Here is a 20,970-nt window from a genome sequence, read left to right on the forward strand (position 1 = left end):
GACGCTGTAGAATAGCTGAAGCTTTTTTTTCTCTTTTTTTTCTTCCCTTTTTTTCCCCTCTCCTCGGAACTGTTCCAACCTCTCCGGACTAAGGACCTGGGGAAGCACCGGGGGCCTCCACAGGGGACCCACCCCACCAAGAGCAGCCCTGCACATCTCCTTTTCTCCCAATGGAGCACAGTGACTATCTTCAAGAGGAGACTTTCTCTTTTTTAACTTTGTTCTCCCTCCGTAAGCGGCACGAAGCTCTTGCCATCGGGTGTTGTGCTGGGAGTGCTTTGCCTGTTTCATAAACAGGTTTTCTCCGCTTCTCTCTGAGGAATTTTTTTCCCAAACTGCTTGGGGAAGGGGACGGGGGGGCCCCGTGGGAGGGTTTTCTCCCAAAATCTGTCACCCTGGTTTTTCTGAGTTTTTTTAAAGCCTTTTGATTGTTCATAAAATTGAGTCAGACTTTTTAGCTGCTGTACAATATTAGGAGCAGTTTCTGCTTTTTCTCACAGATGTAACAGAAACAAATCCTTCGTTTTTCATTCCCTGTCTTTTGTTTGCATATTTCTAACCTGAAAACAATTGTAACTGACAGCTGGTCTGGCCATTTGGCTGGGAGGTGAAAACTCCAGAAGCCAATCCACAGCCAGAGCCACAAATGTATAAAAAGTAAGAAATAAACAGGCAGAGAGTCTCTCGGCCTTGGCTCTCTTGGAGGAACTCTCTGCCCTGCAAACCTCTCGTCTCCATGTGATTGCTTTGTGCGCCCCGATCACAAAAATCTGCCTGAAACCACAACACCGCCCTACCTTGAAGACCCTTTCCCTCACTTCATCCGAGAACTTCCTCTGCACCAGCAGGGAGAAGAGCAGCTCCACGTGGCCCGGCTCGAAGAGGAAGGCGAAGAGCTGCTCCTGGGCCGGCGAGCCCTTCAGCAGGCTGTGGATCACCTCCAGCGCCCCGCACACCTGCGGGACACGGGGACGGGCTGCCCACGGCGCTCCCAGCCTCCCGTCCCCAGCCCACGGCCTTGCCGAGGGGGTTTGGGGACGCACCTGCTGCTCGTCCTGTGCCCCGGCCAGGTAGTTCAGCAAGCTCTGCATCTCCTCGCCGGAGAAGCTCCTGCAGAAGAAATCCTTCACCAGGCCGAAGAGGGACGTCTGCACCGTCCTGATGTCCTCGGCGGCCGCCGTCTTCTCCCTGGAGGTGCTGAGCGACAGACAGGGCGCGGGGTGGGGACGCGTCCCTCGCCGCCCTTCCCAAATCCCAGCGCCGAAGCCTGAGGAGCTCCGGGGATCTTCGGCCCCTCGGCACGCTCCGCGCGTTCGGGTCGGGGCGTTGCCAGATTTTGGAGCTTGAGGATAGGGCAGGGTGCACCGCCCCCACCCCACACGCAACGCTCCCGTGCTCTGGGAGGAGGGATATTATCCCACAGAAACGGGGTTTAGCCAAGCCACAGCACCCAGGGGTGAAGCCCACCCTGCCGGCATTCCAGGATTCCAGCCCCGCATGGAACCCCCTGCCAGCATTCCAGGATTCCAGCCCCGTGTGGAATCCCTGCAGCCCAAGGATTCCAACCCCGCATGGAACCTCCTGCAGCTGCAGGATTCCAGCCCTGCAGCTCCAGGATTAGAGCCCCACGTGGAATCCCCCGCCAACATTCCAGGATTCCAGCCCCATGGGGAACCTCCCACCAGCATTCCAGGATTCCGGCCCTGCAGCTCCAGGATTCCAGCCCCACAGCTCCAGGATTCCAGCCCCACGTGGAACCCCCCGCCAGTATTCCAGGATTCCAGCCCTGTGTGGAACTCCCTGCCAGCATTCCAGGATTCCAGCCCCGCATGGAGCCCCTGCAGCTCCAGGATTCCAGCCCCATGTGGAATCCCCTACCAGCATTCCAGGATTCCAGCCCCACGTGGAACCCCCTGCAACTCCAGGATTCCAGCCCTGTGTGGAATCCCCTACCAGCATTCCAGGATTCCAGCCCCACGTGGAACCCCCTGCAACTCCAGGATTCCAGCCCTGTGTGGAATCCCCCGATAGCATTTCAGGATTCCAGCCCTGCAACTCCAGGATTCCAGCCCCGTGTGGAATCCCCTACCAGCATTCCAGGATTCCAGCCCCACGTGGAACCCCCTGCAACTCCAGGACTCCAGCCCCACAGCTCCAGGATTCCAGCCCCACGTGGAATCCCCCGATGGCATTCCAGGATTCCAGCCCTGCAGCTCCAGGATTCCAGCCCCGTGTGGAATCCCCCGCCAGCATTCCAGGATTCCAGCCCCACAGCTCCAGGATTCCAGCCCCACGTGGAATCCCCCGATAGCATTCCAGGATTCCAGCCCCGCAGCTCCAGGATTCCAGCCCCGTGTGGAACCCCCTCCGCCAGCATTCCAGGATTCCAGCCCCACGTGGAATCCCCCGATAGCATTCCAGGATTCCAGCCCCGCAGCTCCAGGATTCCAGCCCCGCGTGGAATCCCCCAATAGCATTCCAGGATTCCAGCCCCACCCCTCCAGGATTCCAGCCCCGTGTGGAATCCCCCGATAGCATTCCAGGATTCCAGCCCTGCAGCACCAGGATTCCAGCCCCGCAGCTCCAGGATTCCAGCCCCGCGTGGAATCCCCTGCCAGCATTCCAGGATTCCAGTCCCACAGCTCCAGGATTCCAGCCCCGTGTGGAATCCCCCGATAGCATTCCAGGATTCCAGCCCTGCAGCTCCAGGATTCCAGCCCCGCGTGGAACTCCCGCAGCTCCAGGATTCCAGCCCCGCGTGGAACCCCTGCAGCTCCAGGATTCTAGCCCCATGTGGAATCCCCCGCCAGCATTCCAGGATTCCAGCCCCACAGCTCCAGGATTCCAGCCCCGTGTGGAACCCCCTCCGCCAGCATTCCAGGATTCCAGCCCCACAGCTCCAGGATTCCAGCCCCATGAGGAATCCCCCATGAGCTCCAAGATTCCAGCCCCGCGTGGAACCCCCCTTCCGCCGGCATTCCAGGATCCCGGCCCCGCAGCTCACCCGTAGTAGGTCCGGATGGAGTCCAGGACGAACTGCACCCCGTACTTCCTGCGGACGCGCTGCTTGTGGTCCTTGACCACGCTGGCCAGGTACTGGATGTGACCTGCGGGCAGAAGCCGTCAGGACCCCGGCGGGGCCGCGCCGGACCGACGCTCCGCGGCGCTCCCGGCTCCCACCTAAGCGCACGGCGAAGTCGCAGTTGCTCCAGATGCGGAAGTCGAAGAGGAGGTGCTGGTAGAGGAGGTGCAGCAGGAGCCCGCTGCCCTCGGAAGCCACCTGCTCCATGAGGATCTGCGAGGCCATCAGGACGCTCATGTCCAGCAGCGTGCCGGGGACCTGCCACGGGTGACGGGGTGACGCTCGGGAGCGGCCGGGCGCCCGTGGGAAGGGGGATCTCGGGAGCCTCCGGCGCACCTTGTGCAGCAGCGCTCCGATGACGGCCGGCCCGTGGCACTGCACCAGGCTCTCCTGGTTCACGGCGTGGTTCCGCAGGAAGTTCTTCAGCAGCAGCAGGAAGGCGGCCACGCTGTTCCTCTCCAGCCGGCTCTCTGCAGGGCACCGGGCACCTGTGAGCCCTGGGAACAACCTAAGCCCTTCCTGGAACTCCCAACGCTGTCGTCTCTCCCAGATTTTCACCCGTTCTCCTGTTTTCTCCGGATTTAAGGAGGTGGAAGCCCCTCGCTGCTTTGAGCTTGGGAATGAGCAGCTGGGCATGGGGAGAAGACGCGTTCCAACCATTCCCGGAGCCACCCTCAGCTCCCCAGAACTTTGCTTGTGACCAGCTGGGTCGTAACAACATCCCGAGAGGTTCCTCCGTCACCCCGTAACTCCTGGAGGCTCAGGTGAAATCTCCTCCTGCCCGTGGTGGTGGACAGGTCCAGGAACGCCTCCGTGGTCACCTCCAGCCACCCAAGAGGGACAGCTCCTGCTTCCCGCGCCCTGAGCTCCTCACCTGAGGACTTTCCCAGCGGGATGAGCATGCCCTGGGCGTTCCTGGAGGACGTCAGCTCCGGCCCCACCAGGTCGTTGGCCTCCTGCTCGTCCTCGGGCTCCTCCGTCTTGGACACCACTTGCTCGAGCAGGGGCAGGAGCACTCCCATCCCACCCACGCAGTTCACCACGTCCTGGGGCAGGGAGGGAGGGAGGGGAGAGGCTCTGCTGGGTGGTGACAGCAGCCTGGAGGAGGTTGGTGGCACCTGGGGTCCCCCCAAAAGTCACCTGCTCCCCTGCACCGCCCGCGGTGCCCACCCTGGACAGATGGTGGATCCAACAGCACGGGCAGAGTCCCCGCAGGGTCCAGGGGGTCCTGTCCCCAGGCCATGGGGTGGACAGGTCACCCTGTCCCCAGCCTACCTTGATGTCCCAGTTGACCACCTTGTGTCCCGTCAGCCTGCCGTCCAAGCCGTGCCCGGGAGAGAGGTCCAAGCAGATGTTGTTCCTGCAGGCCTGGAAGAGAACACCCTGGGAGCACCCCGGTGCTCCTGGACACGTCCCTGCTGTCCCTGTCCCCAGCGCGGGGCGGCTCTCCTCACCTGGGGCGTGTAGTACAGCAGGAGCTTACTGCCGAGCTCCACCAGGTCGCCCTCCAGCGTGAACGGGGATGTGACATTCGGGCCTGGGGGACAGCACCGGGGTGAGCTGGGACACGGAGCAGGAGATCCCGGCCACCGCCCCCGGGGGAACATCCTCCCTGCGCCACCCCGACGTACCCGCACAGAAGAGAGCCTTGACCTGCGCCTGCTGCAGGGCCTCGCAGAAGATGGCCACGGAGCCCAGGTGACCCTCCAGCGAGGTGGGGCTGCCCCACTCCGTGTCCTGGCTTCCCGCCGCCATGGTGGCCACCACCCCCTCCGTGGGCAGCTGCGCGGGGGTCCAGGAGTGGGGACCGAGGGTGGCGGGGACGGACTGGGAGCGTGCCAGCACCGGGTGCTGCGGGAAGAGCAGCTCCGGCCCGTGGGACGCCGGCGGGTGGCCGGCGGCGGCTGTGGCGGCGGTGGTGGTGGTGCGGTGACCCGCGGAGCCGATGCAGCAGGAGGTGAAGGACTGGCGGGGAGAAGGGACGGCGCTCAGCCGGCGGCGAGGCCGCGCGGAGGGGCGCGGGGCGGGCGCCGGGAGGATCCCCCCCAAACCTCGTGCAGGGATGGGAAGCGGAGCTGCGCCGTTTTCCGCAGCTGCCCGTCGGCGTAGATGCTGACGACGTTCTGGCCGAAGGGCCGGCGGCCGGCGACGTGGACGATGTCGACGCAGTGCTGGGGGGACGGAGGGGACGGAGAGGGACGTCAGGGTGCCGTGGTGTCCCCGACGGGGACAAGGGACAAAGGGACGAGATCCCCACCCAAGCCGAGTCGTTGAAGGCAAACTCCGGCAGCGCCACGGTCATGTAGTCCTTCTTGGTGCACACGGCCACCACCAGCACGCCGCCCGCGGTGAAGAACGCCTCGAAGCCCGTCCCGCCCGCCGTGAAGAAGCTGGTGGAGAAAACCGTGGGGGAAAAAGAAAAAAAACAAACGTGGGAAAAAAAAAAAAACCCCACGGTTGGGGACGGCGGTGCCGCCCCTTCCCCGGCGAGCGTCACCTGTAGAGCTGCCTCCTCTTGGGCCTCGCCGGCGGCTCCGGCTCCTCCTGGCTCAGGCACAGCCAGGCGTGGAAGGCGAAGGCGCCGCCGGGCCACTTCTGCACGGTGGGCACCATGATTCCGGCCATGCCGGGGCTCAGGTCGAAGCTCTGCAGCGCCCGCGGGGATCCCTCGCCCCTGGCCATGCCCGACAGCGCCCGGATGACCGGAGCCGCGTAGGGGTGCGGCCCCCGGCCCCGCTCCCGCCGCAGCAGCCGCAGGAGCTGCCGCAGCTCGCCGGGCCGGATGGACAGGCTGCCCAGGGAGCGCAGCAGCTCCAGCAGGTTCTGGGAGCAGGCGCCGGGAAGAGCCGGCTCGGCGGCCAGGGCGCCCAGCAGCGAGCCCACCATGCCCGCCTCGACGCAGGTGAGGCGGCTGGGCAGGGAGGCGTCGCAGAGCCGCCGCAGCCGGGCCGACAGGAACACCTGGAGATCCCGGCATTCCAGCGCCGGCAGCCAGGCCAGCAGGATCAGCAGGGGCTGCTCGTTGCGGATGGCGGGCACCGGGAAGGAGCTGTGGTCACCCTCCACTGCCTGCGGGGACACGAGACGGGGTCGGTGCAGATCCAGCGCTTGGAGAGGGCTGGATCCATCCCTGGGCTGGCGGCAGAGACCTTGTGCAGACCAGAACCTTGGAGATTCCCAGGCACCCGGGATTTGGAGACCCCAGGCATCAAGGGTCTTGGAGACCCTCACGGATTAAAGATCTTGGAGACCTTTACACATCAATCCTTTCGGAGATCCTGCGCATGGAGGATTCTGGAGACTCCATGCATCGAGGATCTTGGGTACCTCCATGCATCAAGGATCTTGGAGATCCTTGTGGATTAAGGATCTTGGAGATCCTCGTGGATTAATGGTTTTAGAGACACTGGACCCCAAGCATCTTGGAGACATCCATGCATCAAGGATCTTGGAGATCCTCGAGGATTAAGGATCTTGGAGATCCTCGTGGATTAATGGTTTTGGAGTCACTGTGCATCCAGGATTTTGGGGACCCCAAGCATCTTGGAGACATCCATGCATCAAGGATCTTGGATATCCTCGTGGATTAAGGATCTTGGAGATCCTCATGGATTAAGGATCTTGGAGATTCTCATGGATTAATGGTTTCGGAGACACTGTGCATCCAGGATTTCGGGGACCCCAGGCTTCTTGGAGAACTCCATGCATCAAGGATCTTGGAGATCCTTGTGGATTAATGGTTTTGGAGACACTGCGCATCCAGGATTTCGGGGACCCCAAGCATCTTGGAAGACCTCCATGCATCAAGGATCTCGGAGGCCCCTCATGCACCAAGAGTTCTGAAGATCCTTGTGCATCCAGAATCTTGGAGCACTGAGAATCCCTGTGCATTGCCTTGGAGGCCTCCGGGAACCAAGGATCTCGGAGACCCTCACGCACGAAGCACCTTGGAGTCCCTCCCGTGTCCAGCAGCACCGGAGCGAGCAGCTCCACCTCCAAAAGGGCTCAAAAACTCCCAAACCCAAGCGCAACTCCAAGCCCAAGAGGACCCCTCGGGGAGGAAGCCGCTGAGGAACCAGCGGAGCGGAGAGGACGGCGGGGCTCGAGATCCACAGGAACCCAGAGCTTTTCCCAGCGTCGGGAGAAGTGGGGACGCTCACCATGTTGAGGAGCTCCTGGAGCAGACGCTGCGTGGGCTGGCCCTGGCTCCTCAGCACCTCGTAGAGGTGAGCGTAGCCGATGCGCTCCTTGAACACCTCCTGGAGGCACGGGGGACAGCAGCTGAGCCCCTCCTCGGGCTGAGGCCGCCTCAGCCCCCGCGAAAACACCCAAATCCCTCTGTTTTTGGGGCGCGTCCCCCCCCCCTTCAGGGGACGCCCCCCGCCCACCTTGGCCGAGGGCGAGTTGCTCATGATGGCCGCGAGCACCCCGAGGGCGTGCACGGCGATGGCGTCGGAGCCGCCGGCGCTGACCTGCGGGGACACGGGGAGCTGCTGGGAGGCGGGGACGAGGGGACACGGGCGGCGGTCGGGTCACGGGGGGGACGGTACCTGCGGGATTCCGTCCCCGTTCCGCGCGGGAGCCTCGCGCCCGGCGTCGGCCGCCTCCCGAGAGCCGCCAAGGTAGAGCTGCGGGACAACGGGGCGGGCGTGGGACACGGGGAAGCGCTTCTGGAGGGTCCCCACCCACCCCAGGGATGGGTCCCAGGATCGTTCAGAGCCAGGAATGGTGAGGATGGGGATGGGGATGGAGGAGCCCAACCCTGGTGTCACCAAAAGGGAAATGCCACCCTGTCCCATGATCATTTAGAGCTAGGAAAGGTGAGGATGGAGATGGAGATGATGGAGATGATGGAGATGATGGAGATGCCCAACCCTTGTGTCACCAAAAGGGACACGCCACCCTGTCCCACAATCATTTAGAGCTGGGAGAGGTGAGGATGGAGATGGAGATGCCCAACCCTGGTGTCACCAAAAGGGAAATGCCACCATGTCCCATGATCATTTAGAGGTGGGAGAGGTGAGGATGGAGATGGAGATGGGGATGGAGGTGCCCAACCCTGGTGTCACCAAGAGGGAAATGCCACCCTGTCCCATGATCATTTAGAGAAAGGTGAGGATGGAGATGGAGATGGTGGAGATGGAGATGCCCAACCATGGTGTTACCAAAAGGGACACACCACCGTGTCCCATGATAATTTAGAGCTGGGATTGGTGAGGATGGACATGGAGATACCCAACCCTGATGTCACCAAAAAGGACACACCATCATGTCCCATGATAATTTAGAGCTGGGAAAGGTGAGGATGGAGATGATGGAGATGGGGAGGGGATACCCAATCCTGGTGTCACCAAAAGGGACACGCCACCCTGCCCCACAATCATTTAGGGAAAGGTGAGGGTGGAGATGGAGATGATGGAGATACCCAACCGTGATGTCACCAAAAGGGAAATGCCACTCTGTCCCACAATCATTTAGAGCTGGGAATGGTGAGGATGGAGATGATGGAGAAAGGGATGGAGATGCCCAACCCTGGTGTCACCAAAAGGGAAATGCCACCCTGTCCCATGATCATTTAGAGCTGGGAGAGGTGAGGATGGAGATACCCAACCCTGATGTCACCAAAAAGGACACCCCATCATGTCCCATGACAATTTAGAGCTGGGAAAGGTGAGGATGGAGATGATGGTGGAGATGGAGATGCCCAACCCTGGTGTCACCAAAAGGGAAATGCCACTCTGTCCCACGATCATTTAGAGCTGGGAATGGTGAGGATGGAGATGATGGAGAAAGGGATGGAGATGCCCAACCCTGGTGTCACCAAAAGGGACACGCCACCGTGTCCCATGATAATTTAGAGCTGGGATTGGTGAGGATGGAGATGGAGATGCCCAACCCTGGTGTCACCAAGGGCAAAATGCCTGTCCCAGGGTCACTTAAAGAGGAAATGGGAAGGAAATGGCAAGGAAATGGCAAGGAAATGGCAAGGAAATGGCAAGGAAGGAGATGAAGGTGTCCAAACTTGATGTCACCCAATCTCAGGATTGTTTAGCATCAGGAAGGGTGAGGATGGAAACGAGGATGGGGATGAGGATGAGGATGAAAACGGGGATGAGGATGAGGATGAGGATGAGGATGAGGATGAGGATGAAAACGGGGATGAGGACAGGGATAAGGATGGGGATGAGGAGGGGAACGAGGATGGGGAACGAGGACGGGGAACGAGGACGGGGATGAGGATGGGAATGAGGATGGAGAATGAGGATGGGGAACGAGGATGGGGAACGAGGACGGGAATGAGGATGAGGAACGAGCATGAGGAATGAGGACGGGGAATGAGGATGGGGGATGAGGATGGGGAACGTGGACGGGGAACGAGGATGAGGAACGAGCATGAGGAATGAGGACGGGGAATGAGGATGGGGAACGAGGACGGGGAACGAGGATGAGGAATGAGGATGGGGAACGAGGATGGGGAATGAGGATGGGGAACGAGGATGGGGAATGAGGATGGGGAACGAGGACGGGAACGAGGACGGGAACGAGGACGGGGAACGAGGACGGGGAACGAGGACGGGGATGAGGCCGGGCACAGGGAGGTGCTGCCACGCACCTTGCTGTTCTGGAGCAGGCGGATGATGTGCTCGAAGCAGTTGTTGCTGAGGAACACGGCCTGGAGCACCGGCCGGTCCTGGCAGTTCAGCATGGCCGGGATGGCGTCTGCGGACAGAGAGCCCGGCTCAGCCCCGTCCCCGCATCCCCAGTCCCCGGCGCCGCTCCCAACCTACCCAACATGAGCACCCGCAGGGCGATGAGGCCGCCGGCCGCCTCGGGAGCCAGAGACGCCGCGGGGAGGTCGGAGTTGAGCACCCTGAAGTATCCGTCCAGGAGGCTCCGCAGGGACACGGGGCCGGCGCCGGGGCTGGAGCCGTGCAGGACGTGGACGGCGGCCACCACGGAGCGCAGCGCGGCCTCCAGCAGCGCCGGGGACGGGGGAGCGCCGCTGCCGCCCCGCTGGAGAACCCCCAGGAGCGCCTCCAGCGCCGCCGGGGTGATGGCCTGGAGCGCGTTGGGCTGCGGGATTTTGGGGAACGCTCGGGAATTCCGCCGCCCGTGGCGACAGGAATCGAGCCAGGTATCGATCCCGGTGTTTATCGAGCCCGGTATCGATCCCGGTGTTTATCGATCCCAGTATCGATCCCGGTGTTTATCGAGCCCGGTATGGATCCTGGTGTTTATCAACCCCGGTATCGATCCCGGTGTTTATCAACCCCGGTATGGATCCTGGTGTTTATCGACCCCGGTATCGATCCCGGTGTTTATCAACCCCGGTATGGATCATGGTATTTATCGATCCCGGTATGGATCATGGTGTTTATCAACCCCGGTATCGATCCCGGTGTTTATCGACCCCGGTATCGATCCCGGTGTTTATCGACCCCGGTATGGATCATGGTGTTTATCAACTGCCGGTATGGATCATGGTGTTTATCGACCTCGGTATGGATCATGGTGTTTATCAACCCTGGTATCGATTCCGGTGTTTATTGACCCCGGTATCGATCCTGGTGTTTATCAATCCCGGTGTTTATCGACCCTGGCATTGAGCATGGTGTTTATCGAGCCCGGTATCGATCCCGGTATCGATCATGGTGTTTATTGATCCCGGTATTGATCCCGGTGTTTATCGAGCCCGGTATCAATCCCGGTGTTTATCAATCCCGGTGTTTATCGACCCCAGTATTGATCCCGGTGTTTATCGACCCCGAGAGCTCCGGCGCTGCGGATTTGGGTGGTGAATTGATTCCAAGCCCAATTTTGGGGTTATTAATTAAGTGGATTATTATTATAACTTTTTTTTTTTTTAATCGCTGTGGAAATCAAAGATGATTTCGGCTCCAAATTGTAAATCCAAGGATTTTCCAGCTCCCAGCCCAGAGGTGAACTGGAAGGGAAGGAGCAGCTTCAGTTTGAAAGCTTCCCATGACTTAATTATTTAGTTAATTTAAACAATTCGATTGAACAGTTCAAGAATATAATTCAATTAACTAATTTGATTTAACCATTATATTCAATTATCCAATAATTTAAAAACATTTTAATTCAATAATTTAATAATTTATTTCAACAATTTACATATTTTGCTTTATTTTATTATTTATTTTAGTCGAGTATTTATTACTTTATTTAATTATTTTATTTAGTTTTTTATTATATTTTATTTATTTTTATTATTTATTTATTAATTATTTAGTTTTGCATTATTATTTTAATTGTTTTATTTCATAGTTTAATTCTTAATTTAATAAACTATTTAAGTAATCTTAATTAATTTTAATTTTTTAAAAGAATAGATACATTTATTTAATTTAAATGTTTTTTTGTTTCATTTTATTTTATTTTAATTTCCTTAATTTAATTCTTCAATTTAATCACTTAATTTAACATTTATGAGCGGATCCCACCGATTTTAAGGCTGGAACGTTAAACAGGGTTTTTAAAAGCCTTGGAAAAATTCAGTGGTTTAATTCCAGCCTTGGAATGGATAAAACTTTGGGGTTTATCCCTGGAGTGAGGAGCTCGACTCCTCCCCAGCCGATTCCCGAGGGTACCTTGGATCCGGAGAGGATGGCTCCAAAAAGATGGATAATCCGGAGCTGGATCGTTTCCGGGAGCTGCTTCCCAGCTTGGAAACTCTCTGTGAGGATGAGGAAGGGAAGATTTCATCAGAGGAGCAAACAGCAAAAAAAACACCCCCTCAAACCCACAACAACAGAAAAAGGCCCTTTTCTAGCTAAATACAGGGAAAAATCCTTTTTCCACCTCAAAAAATAGGGAAAAATCTCCTTTCCAATCAAACCCACCCCACAGGGGTGCCGGTGATGGAGAGGATGAGGATGCTCCAGGTTTTCCAGCTCTGGCTGTGCCAAGAATGGGGATTTGTCCCCCCAAAAGGGGATTTTTCCCCCAAAAAGGGGATTTCTGCCGAACTCGGGGTCAGCTGGGGATTTACGGGATGGAGTTTTAGGGGATTTTTGTAACGGCGCTGCCTCTAAAAGGGGATTTTTGGGGCTTCCCTGTGAAAAATTCCCCTTTGGGTTAATTTCTGTGGGTCCCTGCTGGGCTTAATTCCTGCTTTGGGCTCCTGCTCCTCTTCCCAGGACATGGGAGCTGCTGCGGGATCCTAAATTCCTGGGGCAGGTGTAGGATAAACCTGGAACAGGATCCTACATTTGTCCTGGAATCCTATAATAACCCTTAAACAAGTACAGGATAACAGGAGCAGGTGTGGGATCCCAGATCTGTGGGATAAACACGGGATAACCTGGAGCAGGTGTGGGATCCCATATCTGTGGGACAGGTACGGGATAACCTGGAGCAGGTGTGGGATCCCAGATCTGTGGGATAAGCACGGGATAACCCGGAGCAGGTGTGGGATCCCAGATCTGTGGGATAGGTACGGGATAACCTGGAGCAGGTGTGGGATCCCAGATCTGTGGGATAAGCACGGGATAACCCGGAGCAGGTGTGGGATCCCAGATCTGTGGGATAGGTACGGGATAACCTGGAGCAGGTGTGGGATCCCAGATCTGTGGGATAAGCACGGGATAACCTGGAGCAGGTGTGGGATCCCAGATCTCTGGGATAAGCACGGGATAACCTGGAGCAGGTGAGGGATCCCATATCTGTGGGATAAGCACGGGATAACCTGGAGCAGGTGTGGGATCCCAGATCTGTGGGATAAGCACAGGATAACCCGGAGCAGGTGTGGGATCCCATTATCTGTGGGATAGGTACGGGATAACCTGGAGCAGGTGTGGGATCCCATATCTGTGGGATAAGCACGGGATAACCTGGAGCAGGTGTGGGATCCCAGATCTGTGGGATAAGCACGGGATAACCCGGAGCAGGTGTGGGATCCCATATCTGTGGGATAAGCACGGGATAACCTGGAGCAGGTGTGGGATCCCAGATCTCTGGGATAAGCACGGGATAACCTGGAGCAGGTGTGGGATCCCAGATCTCTGGGATAAGCACGGGATAACCTGGAGCAGGTGTGGGATCCCAGATCTGTGGGATAGGTACGGGATAACCTGGAGCAGGTGTGGGATCCCAGATCTGTGGGATAAACACGGGATAACCCGGAGCAGGTGTGGGATCCCATATCTGTGGGATAAGCACGGGATAACCTGGAGCAGTTGTGGGATCCCAGATCTGTGGGATAAGCACGGGATAACCCGGAGCAGGTGTGGGATCCCAGATCTGTGGGATAAGCATGGGATAACCCGGAGCAGGTGTGGGATCCCAGATCTGTGGGATAAGCACGGGATAACCCGGAGCAGGTGTGGGATCCCAGATCTGTGGGATAAGTGTGGGATAACCCGGAGCAGGTGTGGGATCCTTTTTGATCCTTGGATCAATACCTACCCCTGAATCCCTCCATGGGATCCTATAAACATTCCCTGATCCCACCCTCCACACTTACAGATCCCACACCGACCTTCCCCTTTCCCAAATCCCGCTTTTACCTTGGAAGAAGGCACCGAACTCAGGGGGCAGCGGGGCGGGGGCGAACTTGTATTTGCTCTTCTCCTGGGCGCTGACGGATTCCCTGGAAAGAGAGGGGTGAGGGGGGGCGGAAATCCGGGATGGGGGAGGGATTTTGGGATCTCGGGGGCGTCCCTCACCCGCTCAGCTGCCGACGCCAGGTCTGGTAGGGGTCGAGGAAGCACTCGCAGAGGTGCAGGGCGTGGAGCATCCCGTTTTCCAGCTGTGCCCGGTTTTCCAGCTGTGCCTGGCTCTCCGGCCGTGTCCCCTTCTCCGGCCGTGTCCCATTTTCCAGCTGTGCCCCATTCTCCCGGCTCTCCAGCTGTGTCCCCTTCTCCAGCTGTGTTCCATTTTCCCGCTGTGTCCCCTTCTCCAGCTGTGTCCCCTTCTCCAGCTGTGTTCCATTTTCCCGCTGTGTCCCCTTCTCCAGCTGTGTCCCCTTCTCCAGCTGTGCCCGGCTCTGCTCGTCCCCCGGGATGCTCCGCAGCTGCCGGGAGAGCCGAGCTTTAATCCCCGACACGCTCCGGAAAATGGGATGAGTTTTTTTTGGGGGGAAAAACTCCGCTTTTGGGGGAGAATGGGATCATCAATCAATCAATCAATCAACCAATCAGAGCCCAGAGCAGAACAAGCTGGGATGCGCTGACCAATCAGCAGCCAGAGCCACACAACTGTAGGGCTGCTGACCAATCAGAACTGAGAGCTGCACTGACCAATCAGCACCTGGCACCACAAAGCTCTTGGCCAATCAGCACTAGAGTAGCACAAGCTGTGGAGTCACGAAACAATCAAATTACAGAGCAACACAACCGGTACTGCTCTCAACCAATCAACATCAAGAATCACACAAGCTGTGGACTCACGGACCAATCGGCATCCAGAATCACACAACCCAGAGTCCTGTTGGCCAATCAAATCCTAGAGCAGCACAGCCTGTAGAGCTCTCAACCAATCAGAATCCAGAATCACACAGCCCATGGTTGTGCTGACCAATCAGATCCCAGAGCAGCACAACCTCTGGATTCCCTAACCAATCCGCATCCAGAATCACACAACCTATAGAGACGCTGGCCAATCAGAACTCAGTCCCACAACCTGTGGACTCACAGACCAATCAAATACCAGCACAGCACAACCCGTAGGGCTCCCGACCAATCAGGGCCCAGATTCACATAACGTATGGACTCAGTGACCAATCAGTGCTGAGCCCCTCCCCAGCCAATCAGGCCCCACCCATTCCCATTTCCATGACTGTTCCCATGACCGTTCCCATTCCCATGACTGTCCCGGTTCCCATCCCCATTCCTGCTCCCATTCCCATTCCTGTGTCCATTCCCATTTCCATGACTGCTCCCATCCCCATTCCTGCTCCCATTCCCGTGACCATTCCTGTGCCTGCTCCCATGACCGCTCCCATTCCCATTCCTGTTCCCATGACCATTCCCATTTCTATGACTGTTCCTATTCCCATGACCATTCCTGTGCCTGTTTCCATGAGCATTCCCATTTCCATGACTGCTCCCATCCCCATTCCTGCTCCCATTCCCGTGACCATTCCTGTGCCTGTTCCCATGACCACTCCCATTCCCATTCCTGTTCCCATGACCACTCCCATTCCCATTCCTGTTCCCATGACCATTCCCATTTCTATGACTGTTCTCATTCCCATGACCATTCCTGTGCCTATTCCCATGACTGTTCCCATTCCCATTCCTGTGTCCATTCCCATTCCTGTTCCCACGACCATTCCCATTTCTATGACTGTTCCCATTCCCATGACCATACCTGCTCCCACTCCCATTCCCATGCCCGTTTCTGCTCCCATTCCCATGACCGTTCCCATTCTCATTCCCATGTCCGTTCCTATTCCCGTTCCCATGCTCATTCCCATTCCAGTGTCCATTCCCATGACCATTCCTGTGTCCGTTCCCATTCCTGTTCACATTCCCATGACGATACCCGCTCCCATTCCCATGACTGTTCCTACTCCCATTCTCATGCTCATTCCCATTCCCATTTCCATGGCCATTCCCATTCCCATTCGCACGCCCATTTCTGCTCCCATTTTTATGACTGTTCCCGTTCCTGTGTCCGTGCCCATTCCCGTGTCCGTTCCCATTTCCGTGCCCACTCCCATTACTGTCCCCATTCCCATGACCATTCCTGTGCCTGTTCCCATGACCATTCCCATTTCTATGACTGTCCCCATTCCCATGACCATACCCGCTCCCATTCCCATTCCCGTAACCCTTTCTGCTCCCATTTTCATGACCATTCCCATTCTCATTCCCATTCCCATGCTCATTCCCATTCCAGCGTCCATTCCCATGACCATTCCCGTGTCAGTTCCCATTCCCATGCCCGTTCCCATTCCCATTACTGTTCCCATTCCCATGACAGCTCCTACTCCCATTCTCATGCTCATTCCCATTTCCATGACCGTTCCCATCCCCATTTGCACGCCCATTTCTGCTCCCATTTTTATGACAGCTCCCGTTCCTGTGTCCGTGCCCATTCCCGTGCCCACTCCCATTCCTGTTCCCATTCCCACTCCCATTCCTGTGCCCATTCCTATTCCCATTCCCGTGTCCATTCCTATTCCTGTACCCACTCCCATTACTGTTCCCATTCCCATGACCATTCCTGTGCCCATTCCTGTTCCCATTCCCGTGTCCGTTCCCATTCCCGTGTCCGTTCCCATTCCCGTGCCCACTTCCATTACTGTTCCCATTCCCGTTCCCGTTCCCGTGTCCATTTCCATTACTGTTCCCACTCCCATTACCGTTCCCGTGTCCATTCCTGCGTCCGTTCCTGTGTCCATGCCCATTCCCGTACCCACTCCCATTACCGTTCCCATGCCCATGACCATTCCCGTGTCCATTCCTGCATCCGTTCCCGTGTCCATGCCCATTCCCGTGCCCACTCCCGTTACCGTTCCCATGCCCATTCCCATTCTTATTCCTGTTCCCATTCCCACTCCTATTACTGTTCCCATTCCCATGACCATTCCTGTGCCCATTCCTTTTCCCATTCCCGTGTCCATTCCTGTTCCCATTCCCGTGTCCGTTCCCATTCCCATTCCCGTGTCCGTTCCCATTCCCATTCCCATGCCCACTTCCATTACTGTTCCAATTCCCATGACCATTCCTGTTCCCGTTCCCATTCCTGTGCCCACTTCCATTCCCGTGTCCATTCCCGTTCCCATTCCTGTTCCCGTTCCCATTCCCACTCCCTTTACTGTTCCCATTCCTATGACCATTCCCATGTCCATTCCCGTTCCCATTCCCGTGTCCGTTTCCATTACTGTGCCCACTCCCATTACCGTTCCCATTCCCGTTCCCACACCCGTTCCCATTCCCACTCCCATTACTGTTCCCATTCCCATTCCTGTTCTCATTCCCGTGTCCATTCCCGTTCCCATTCCTGTGCCCACTCCCTTTACTGTTCCCATTCCCACTCCCATTACTGTTCCCATTCCCATTCCTGTTCCCATTCCCGTGTCCATTCCCGTTCCCATTCCTCTGCCCACTCCCTTTACTGTTCCCATTCCCATGACCATTTCCATGTCCATTCCCGTTCCCATTCCCGTGTCCGTTCCCATTACTGTTCCCACTCCCATTACCGTTCCCATTCCCATGCCCATTCCCATTCCCACTCCCATTACTGTTCCCATTCCCGTGTCCATTTCCATTACTGTTTCCATTCCCGTCACCATTCCCATGCCCATTCCCACTCCCATTCCCGTTCCCACTTCCCATTCCCATGTCCGTTTCCATTACTGTTCCCATTCCCGTTCCCGTTCCCACGCCTGTTCCCATTCCCATTCCCGCTCCCATTCCCGTTCCCATTCCCATTCCCGTTCCCATTCCCATGTCCATTTCCATTACTGTTCCCATCCCCGTCCCCGTTCCCGTTCCCATTCCCGTTCCCGTTCCCATCCCCGTTCCCGTTCCCGTTCCCATTCCCATCCCCGTTCCCATTCCCGTTCCCATCCCCGTTCCCATTCCCATCCCCGTTCCCGTTCCCGTTCCCATTCCCGTTCCCGTTCCCACCTGGTTCCCGCAGAGCCGCAGCAGCCGCAGCACGTGCGGGAGGCAGCCGGGGCTCCTGTCGGGCTGGATGTTCTCCAGGTTCCTGGAAGGAAGGAAAACATCGGGAATTCATCCAGCACCGGCTGGGGGGAGGAAATTTGGGAAGGGGAGGGAGGGAATTTGGGAGGGAATAAAGTGCGTGGGGCGGGCAAAACGCTATTTAACATTATTATTGTATTTTAAACGGTTTTTATTGTATTACTTTACATTATTAGTTTTTGTTATTAATTAAAAAATAACATGTAATATTGTTATTTTTAGAGATGCGATGCAATTGTGGGGGGGGAACGATGGAATTTTTTGGGGAAAAAAATTTATCCAATTTTTATATTTTTATATTATTTTATTATACGCGATTGTATTTATTATATTTAATATAACAATAATTATTATTAATAAAAATAATTATTTTCTAATTATTATTTTTAGAGATGTGACGCTCTTTTGCAGGGACGCTGCACTGGGGTGGAAAGACTGAATTTTTGGGGGGGGCAATAACGTTATTTTTTTTATTCTTACATTTTAAAAAATGTTTATTCTTTTGCAGCATCATAACAACTATTAAAAAACTAAAACCAATTACCATTGCAATTATAAATGAATATATAATTAATAAAATTTAATGTATGTTTACACATTAAATGAATATATATTAAAAATTAATATATTTGTGTATCTATAGATATATAATGCATTGACACCTATTAAATCAATATAAAAGATATTATCAAAACGTAATGTATATATACATTAAATTAAGATATAAAAATTATATATATAGATATATAATGCATTAACACCCATTAAATCAATATAAAATATATTAATAGCATTTAATGTATATATACACAAAATGAATACATAATATATGTATGTATGTGTGTATATATATAATATGAATTAATTAAGACCCATTAAATCAATATAAAAGATATTAATAGCATTTAATGTATATATATGTTAAATGAATATATAAAATATAAAATATGGGATATAATGTATATAATTATAGATATTATGTAAATATACATAATGCATATAATGATATATATAATGTATATATAATACATTAACACCCATTAAATAAATATAAAATATATTAATGAAAATTAACGTATATATACATTAAAGGAATACACATAAAACCTAATATATACGTATTAATTAACACCCACTAATCAATATAAAATTTATTAACTGACAAAATCAATGAATAGATAGGGTATACACGAATACAGTATAATATATGAAATTAACAGATATTAATGAAAATATTATGAGTTATTTTAAAAGGCGGGACGCACTTTAGAGGGGGTGCTGCGATTTGGGGTGGGGGGAATCCCAAATTCTGTGGGGTTTTTTTTTTTGGGGTGGGGGCTGCACGTCCCCAAAGCCGCCCGACACTTTGGGACAAACCTGGGGCAGGAACACGGGACCAGGAGCTGGCGGATAACGGGGGGCACGGAGCGGTTTGTGGGGTCTGTGGGGTCTGTGGGGTCTGTGGGGTCTGTGGGGTTTGTGGGGTCTGTGGGGTCTGTGGGGTCTGTGGGGTTTGGGGGGTCTGTGGGGTCTGTGGGGTCTGTGGGGTTTGGGGGGTTTGTGGGGTCTGTGGGGTTTGTGGGGTCTGTGGGGTTTGGGGGGTCTGTGGGGTTTGGGGGGTTTGTGGGGTCTGTGGGGTTTGTGGGGTCTGTGGGGTTTGGGGGGTTTGGGGGGGTCTGTGGGGTTTGTGGGGTCTGTGGGGTCTGTGGGGTCTGTGGGGTTTGTGGGGTTTGTGGGGTCTGGGGGGTTTGTGGGGTCTGGGGGGTCTGTGGGGTCTGTGGAGTTTGGGGGGTCTGTGGGGTCTGTGGGGTCTGTGAGGTCTGTGGGGTCTGTGGGGTCTGTGGAGTTTGTGGGGTCTGTGGGGTCTGTGGGGTTTGGGGGGTTTGTGGAGTCTGTGGGGTTTGGGGGGTCTGTGGGGTTTGGGGGGGTCTGTGGGGTCTGTGGGGTTTGGGGGGTTTGTGGGGTCTCTGGGGTCTCTGGGGTCTGTGGGGTCTGTGGGGTCTGTGGGGTCTGTGGGGTCTGTGAGGTCTGTGAGGTCTGTGGGGTTTGGGGGGTCTGTGGGGTCTGTGGGGTTTGGGGGGTTTGTGGGGTCTGTGGGGTTTGTGGGGTCTGTGGGGTTTGTGGGGTTTCTGGGGGCGCACCTGCAGATGATGATGAAGAACTTGAGCAGCAGCAGGGCCTGGCCCAGCCCGGTGGCCCTGTCCCCGTCCCGCGTCCCCAAGGCCACGCTGTGCCCCAGCCTCTGGCTCAGCACCTGCAGCACCTCCCGCGGCAGCGCCGGGATCTCCGAGCCCGGATCCTCCGGCCTGGGCGGGATCGGGGTGCAGGATGTCACCCCCCCAAAAAAACAAACCGCCCGCGGCACCGGATGGATCCGACCGCGGGGAGCGGATGAGGCGCCGCCGCCCCCGGCACCCCGCGGCTCGGGGGCCCCGAGAGGGGTCTGGGGACACCCCAGGATTTTGGGGGTGCTGCGGGGGGGGGGGTGTGTCACTCGGTGGGGTCATTCAGGGGGGTTTGGGGTCACTGGGTGGGGTCATCTTGGGGGGTTGGGGGTCACTCAGTGGGGTCACTCAGGGGTGTTTGGGGTCACTCTGGGGTGTTTGGGGTCACTCAGGGGTGGTTGGGGTCACTCAGGGGGGTCACTCGGGGGTGGTTGGGGTCACTGGGTGGGGTCATCTTGGGGGGTTGGGGGTCACTCAGTGGGGTCACTCGGGGGTGTTTGGGGTCACTCAGGGGTGCTGGGGGTCACTCAGGGGGGTCATTCAGGGGGGTTTGGGGACACCCGAGGATTTTGGGGGTCACTTGGAGGGGCTCAGGGTCAGCCGGGGGGTCATTCAGGGGGGTTTGGGGACACCCCAGGATTTTGAGGGTCACTCGGAGGGGCTCGGGGTCACTCGGGGGGTTTGGGGACACCCCAGGCTTTTGGGGGTGCTGGGGGGGGTTCACCTACAGGGGTCACTCGGGGGGGGGTCATTCAGGGGGGTTTGGGGACACGCAGGGGTGTTTGGGGTCACTGGGTGGGGTCATCCTGGGGTGTTCGGGGTCACTCAGCAGGGTCATCCATGGGTGGGGTCACTCAGCGGGGTCACTCAGCGGTGTTTGGGGTCACTCAGGGGTGTTGGGGTCAGCCTGGGGTGCTGGGGGTCACTCAGGGGGGTTTGGGGACACCCCAGGATTTGGGGGTGCTGGGGGTGGGGTCACCTACAG

At 56.1% G+C, this 20,970-nt stretch overlaps 1 protein-coding gene across 1 annotated transcript in view; it reads right to left on the minus strand.

The window, feature by feature from the left end:
* NBEAL2 (neurobeachin like 2) overlaps nt 1–20,970 on the minus strand; it is a 54,221-nt gene that overhangs the window by 24,199 nt on the left and 9,052 nt on the right. Inside the window, exons 3-23 of the mRNA XM_040091443.1 lie at nt 19,902–20,066; nt 17,683–17,764; nt 13,771–14,117; nt 13,612–13,694; nt 11,695–11,780; nt 9,871–10,156; nt 9,639–9,802; nt 7,471–7,572; nt 7,243–7,341; nt 5,580–6,151; nt 5,340–5,472; nt 5,134–5,253; nt 4,714–5,047; nt 4,537–4,619; nt 4,358–4,450; nt 3,957–4,128; nt 3,419–3,552; nt 3,181–3,340; nt 3,005–3,107; nt 1,044–1,197; nt 798–956 (exon numbers count right to left, since the gene is read on the minus strand). Coding sequence (XP_039947377.1) covers nt 798–956; nt 1,044–1,197; nt 3,005–3,107; nt 3,181–3,340; nt 3,419–3,552; nt 3,957–4,128; nt 4,358–4,450; nt 4,537–4,619; nt 4,714–5,047; nt 5,134–5,253; nt 5,340–5,472; nt 5,580–6,151; nt 7,243–7,341; nt 7,471–7,572; nt 9,639–9,802; nt 9,871–10,156; nt 11,695–11,780; nt 13,612–13,694; nt 13,771–14,117; nt 17,683–17,764; nt 19,902–20,066 — 3,631 coding nt within the window. The remainder of the gene's footprint in view (nt 1–797; nt 957–1,043; nt 1,198–3,004; nt 3,108–3,180; nt 3,341–3,418; nt 3,553–3,956; nt 4,129–4,357; nt 4,451–4,536; nt 4,620–4,713; nt 5,048–5,133; nt 5,254–5,339; nt 5,473–5,579; nt 6,152–7,242; nt 7,342–7,470; nt 7,573–9,638; nt 9,803–9,870; nt 10,157–11,694; nt 11,781–13,611; nt 13,695–13,770; nt 14,118–17,682; nt 17,765–19,901; nt 20,067–20,970) is intronic.

The sequence above is a fragment of the Hirundo rustica genome (assembly GCF_015227805.2).
Source record: "Hirundo rustica isolate bHirRus1 chromosome 1 unlocalized genomic scaffold, bHirRus1.pri.v3 SUPER_1_unloc_3, whole genome shotgun sequence".
Lineage (NCBI taxonomy): Eukaryota > Metazoa > Chordata > Aves > Passeriformes > Hirundinidae > Hirundo > Hirundo rustica.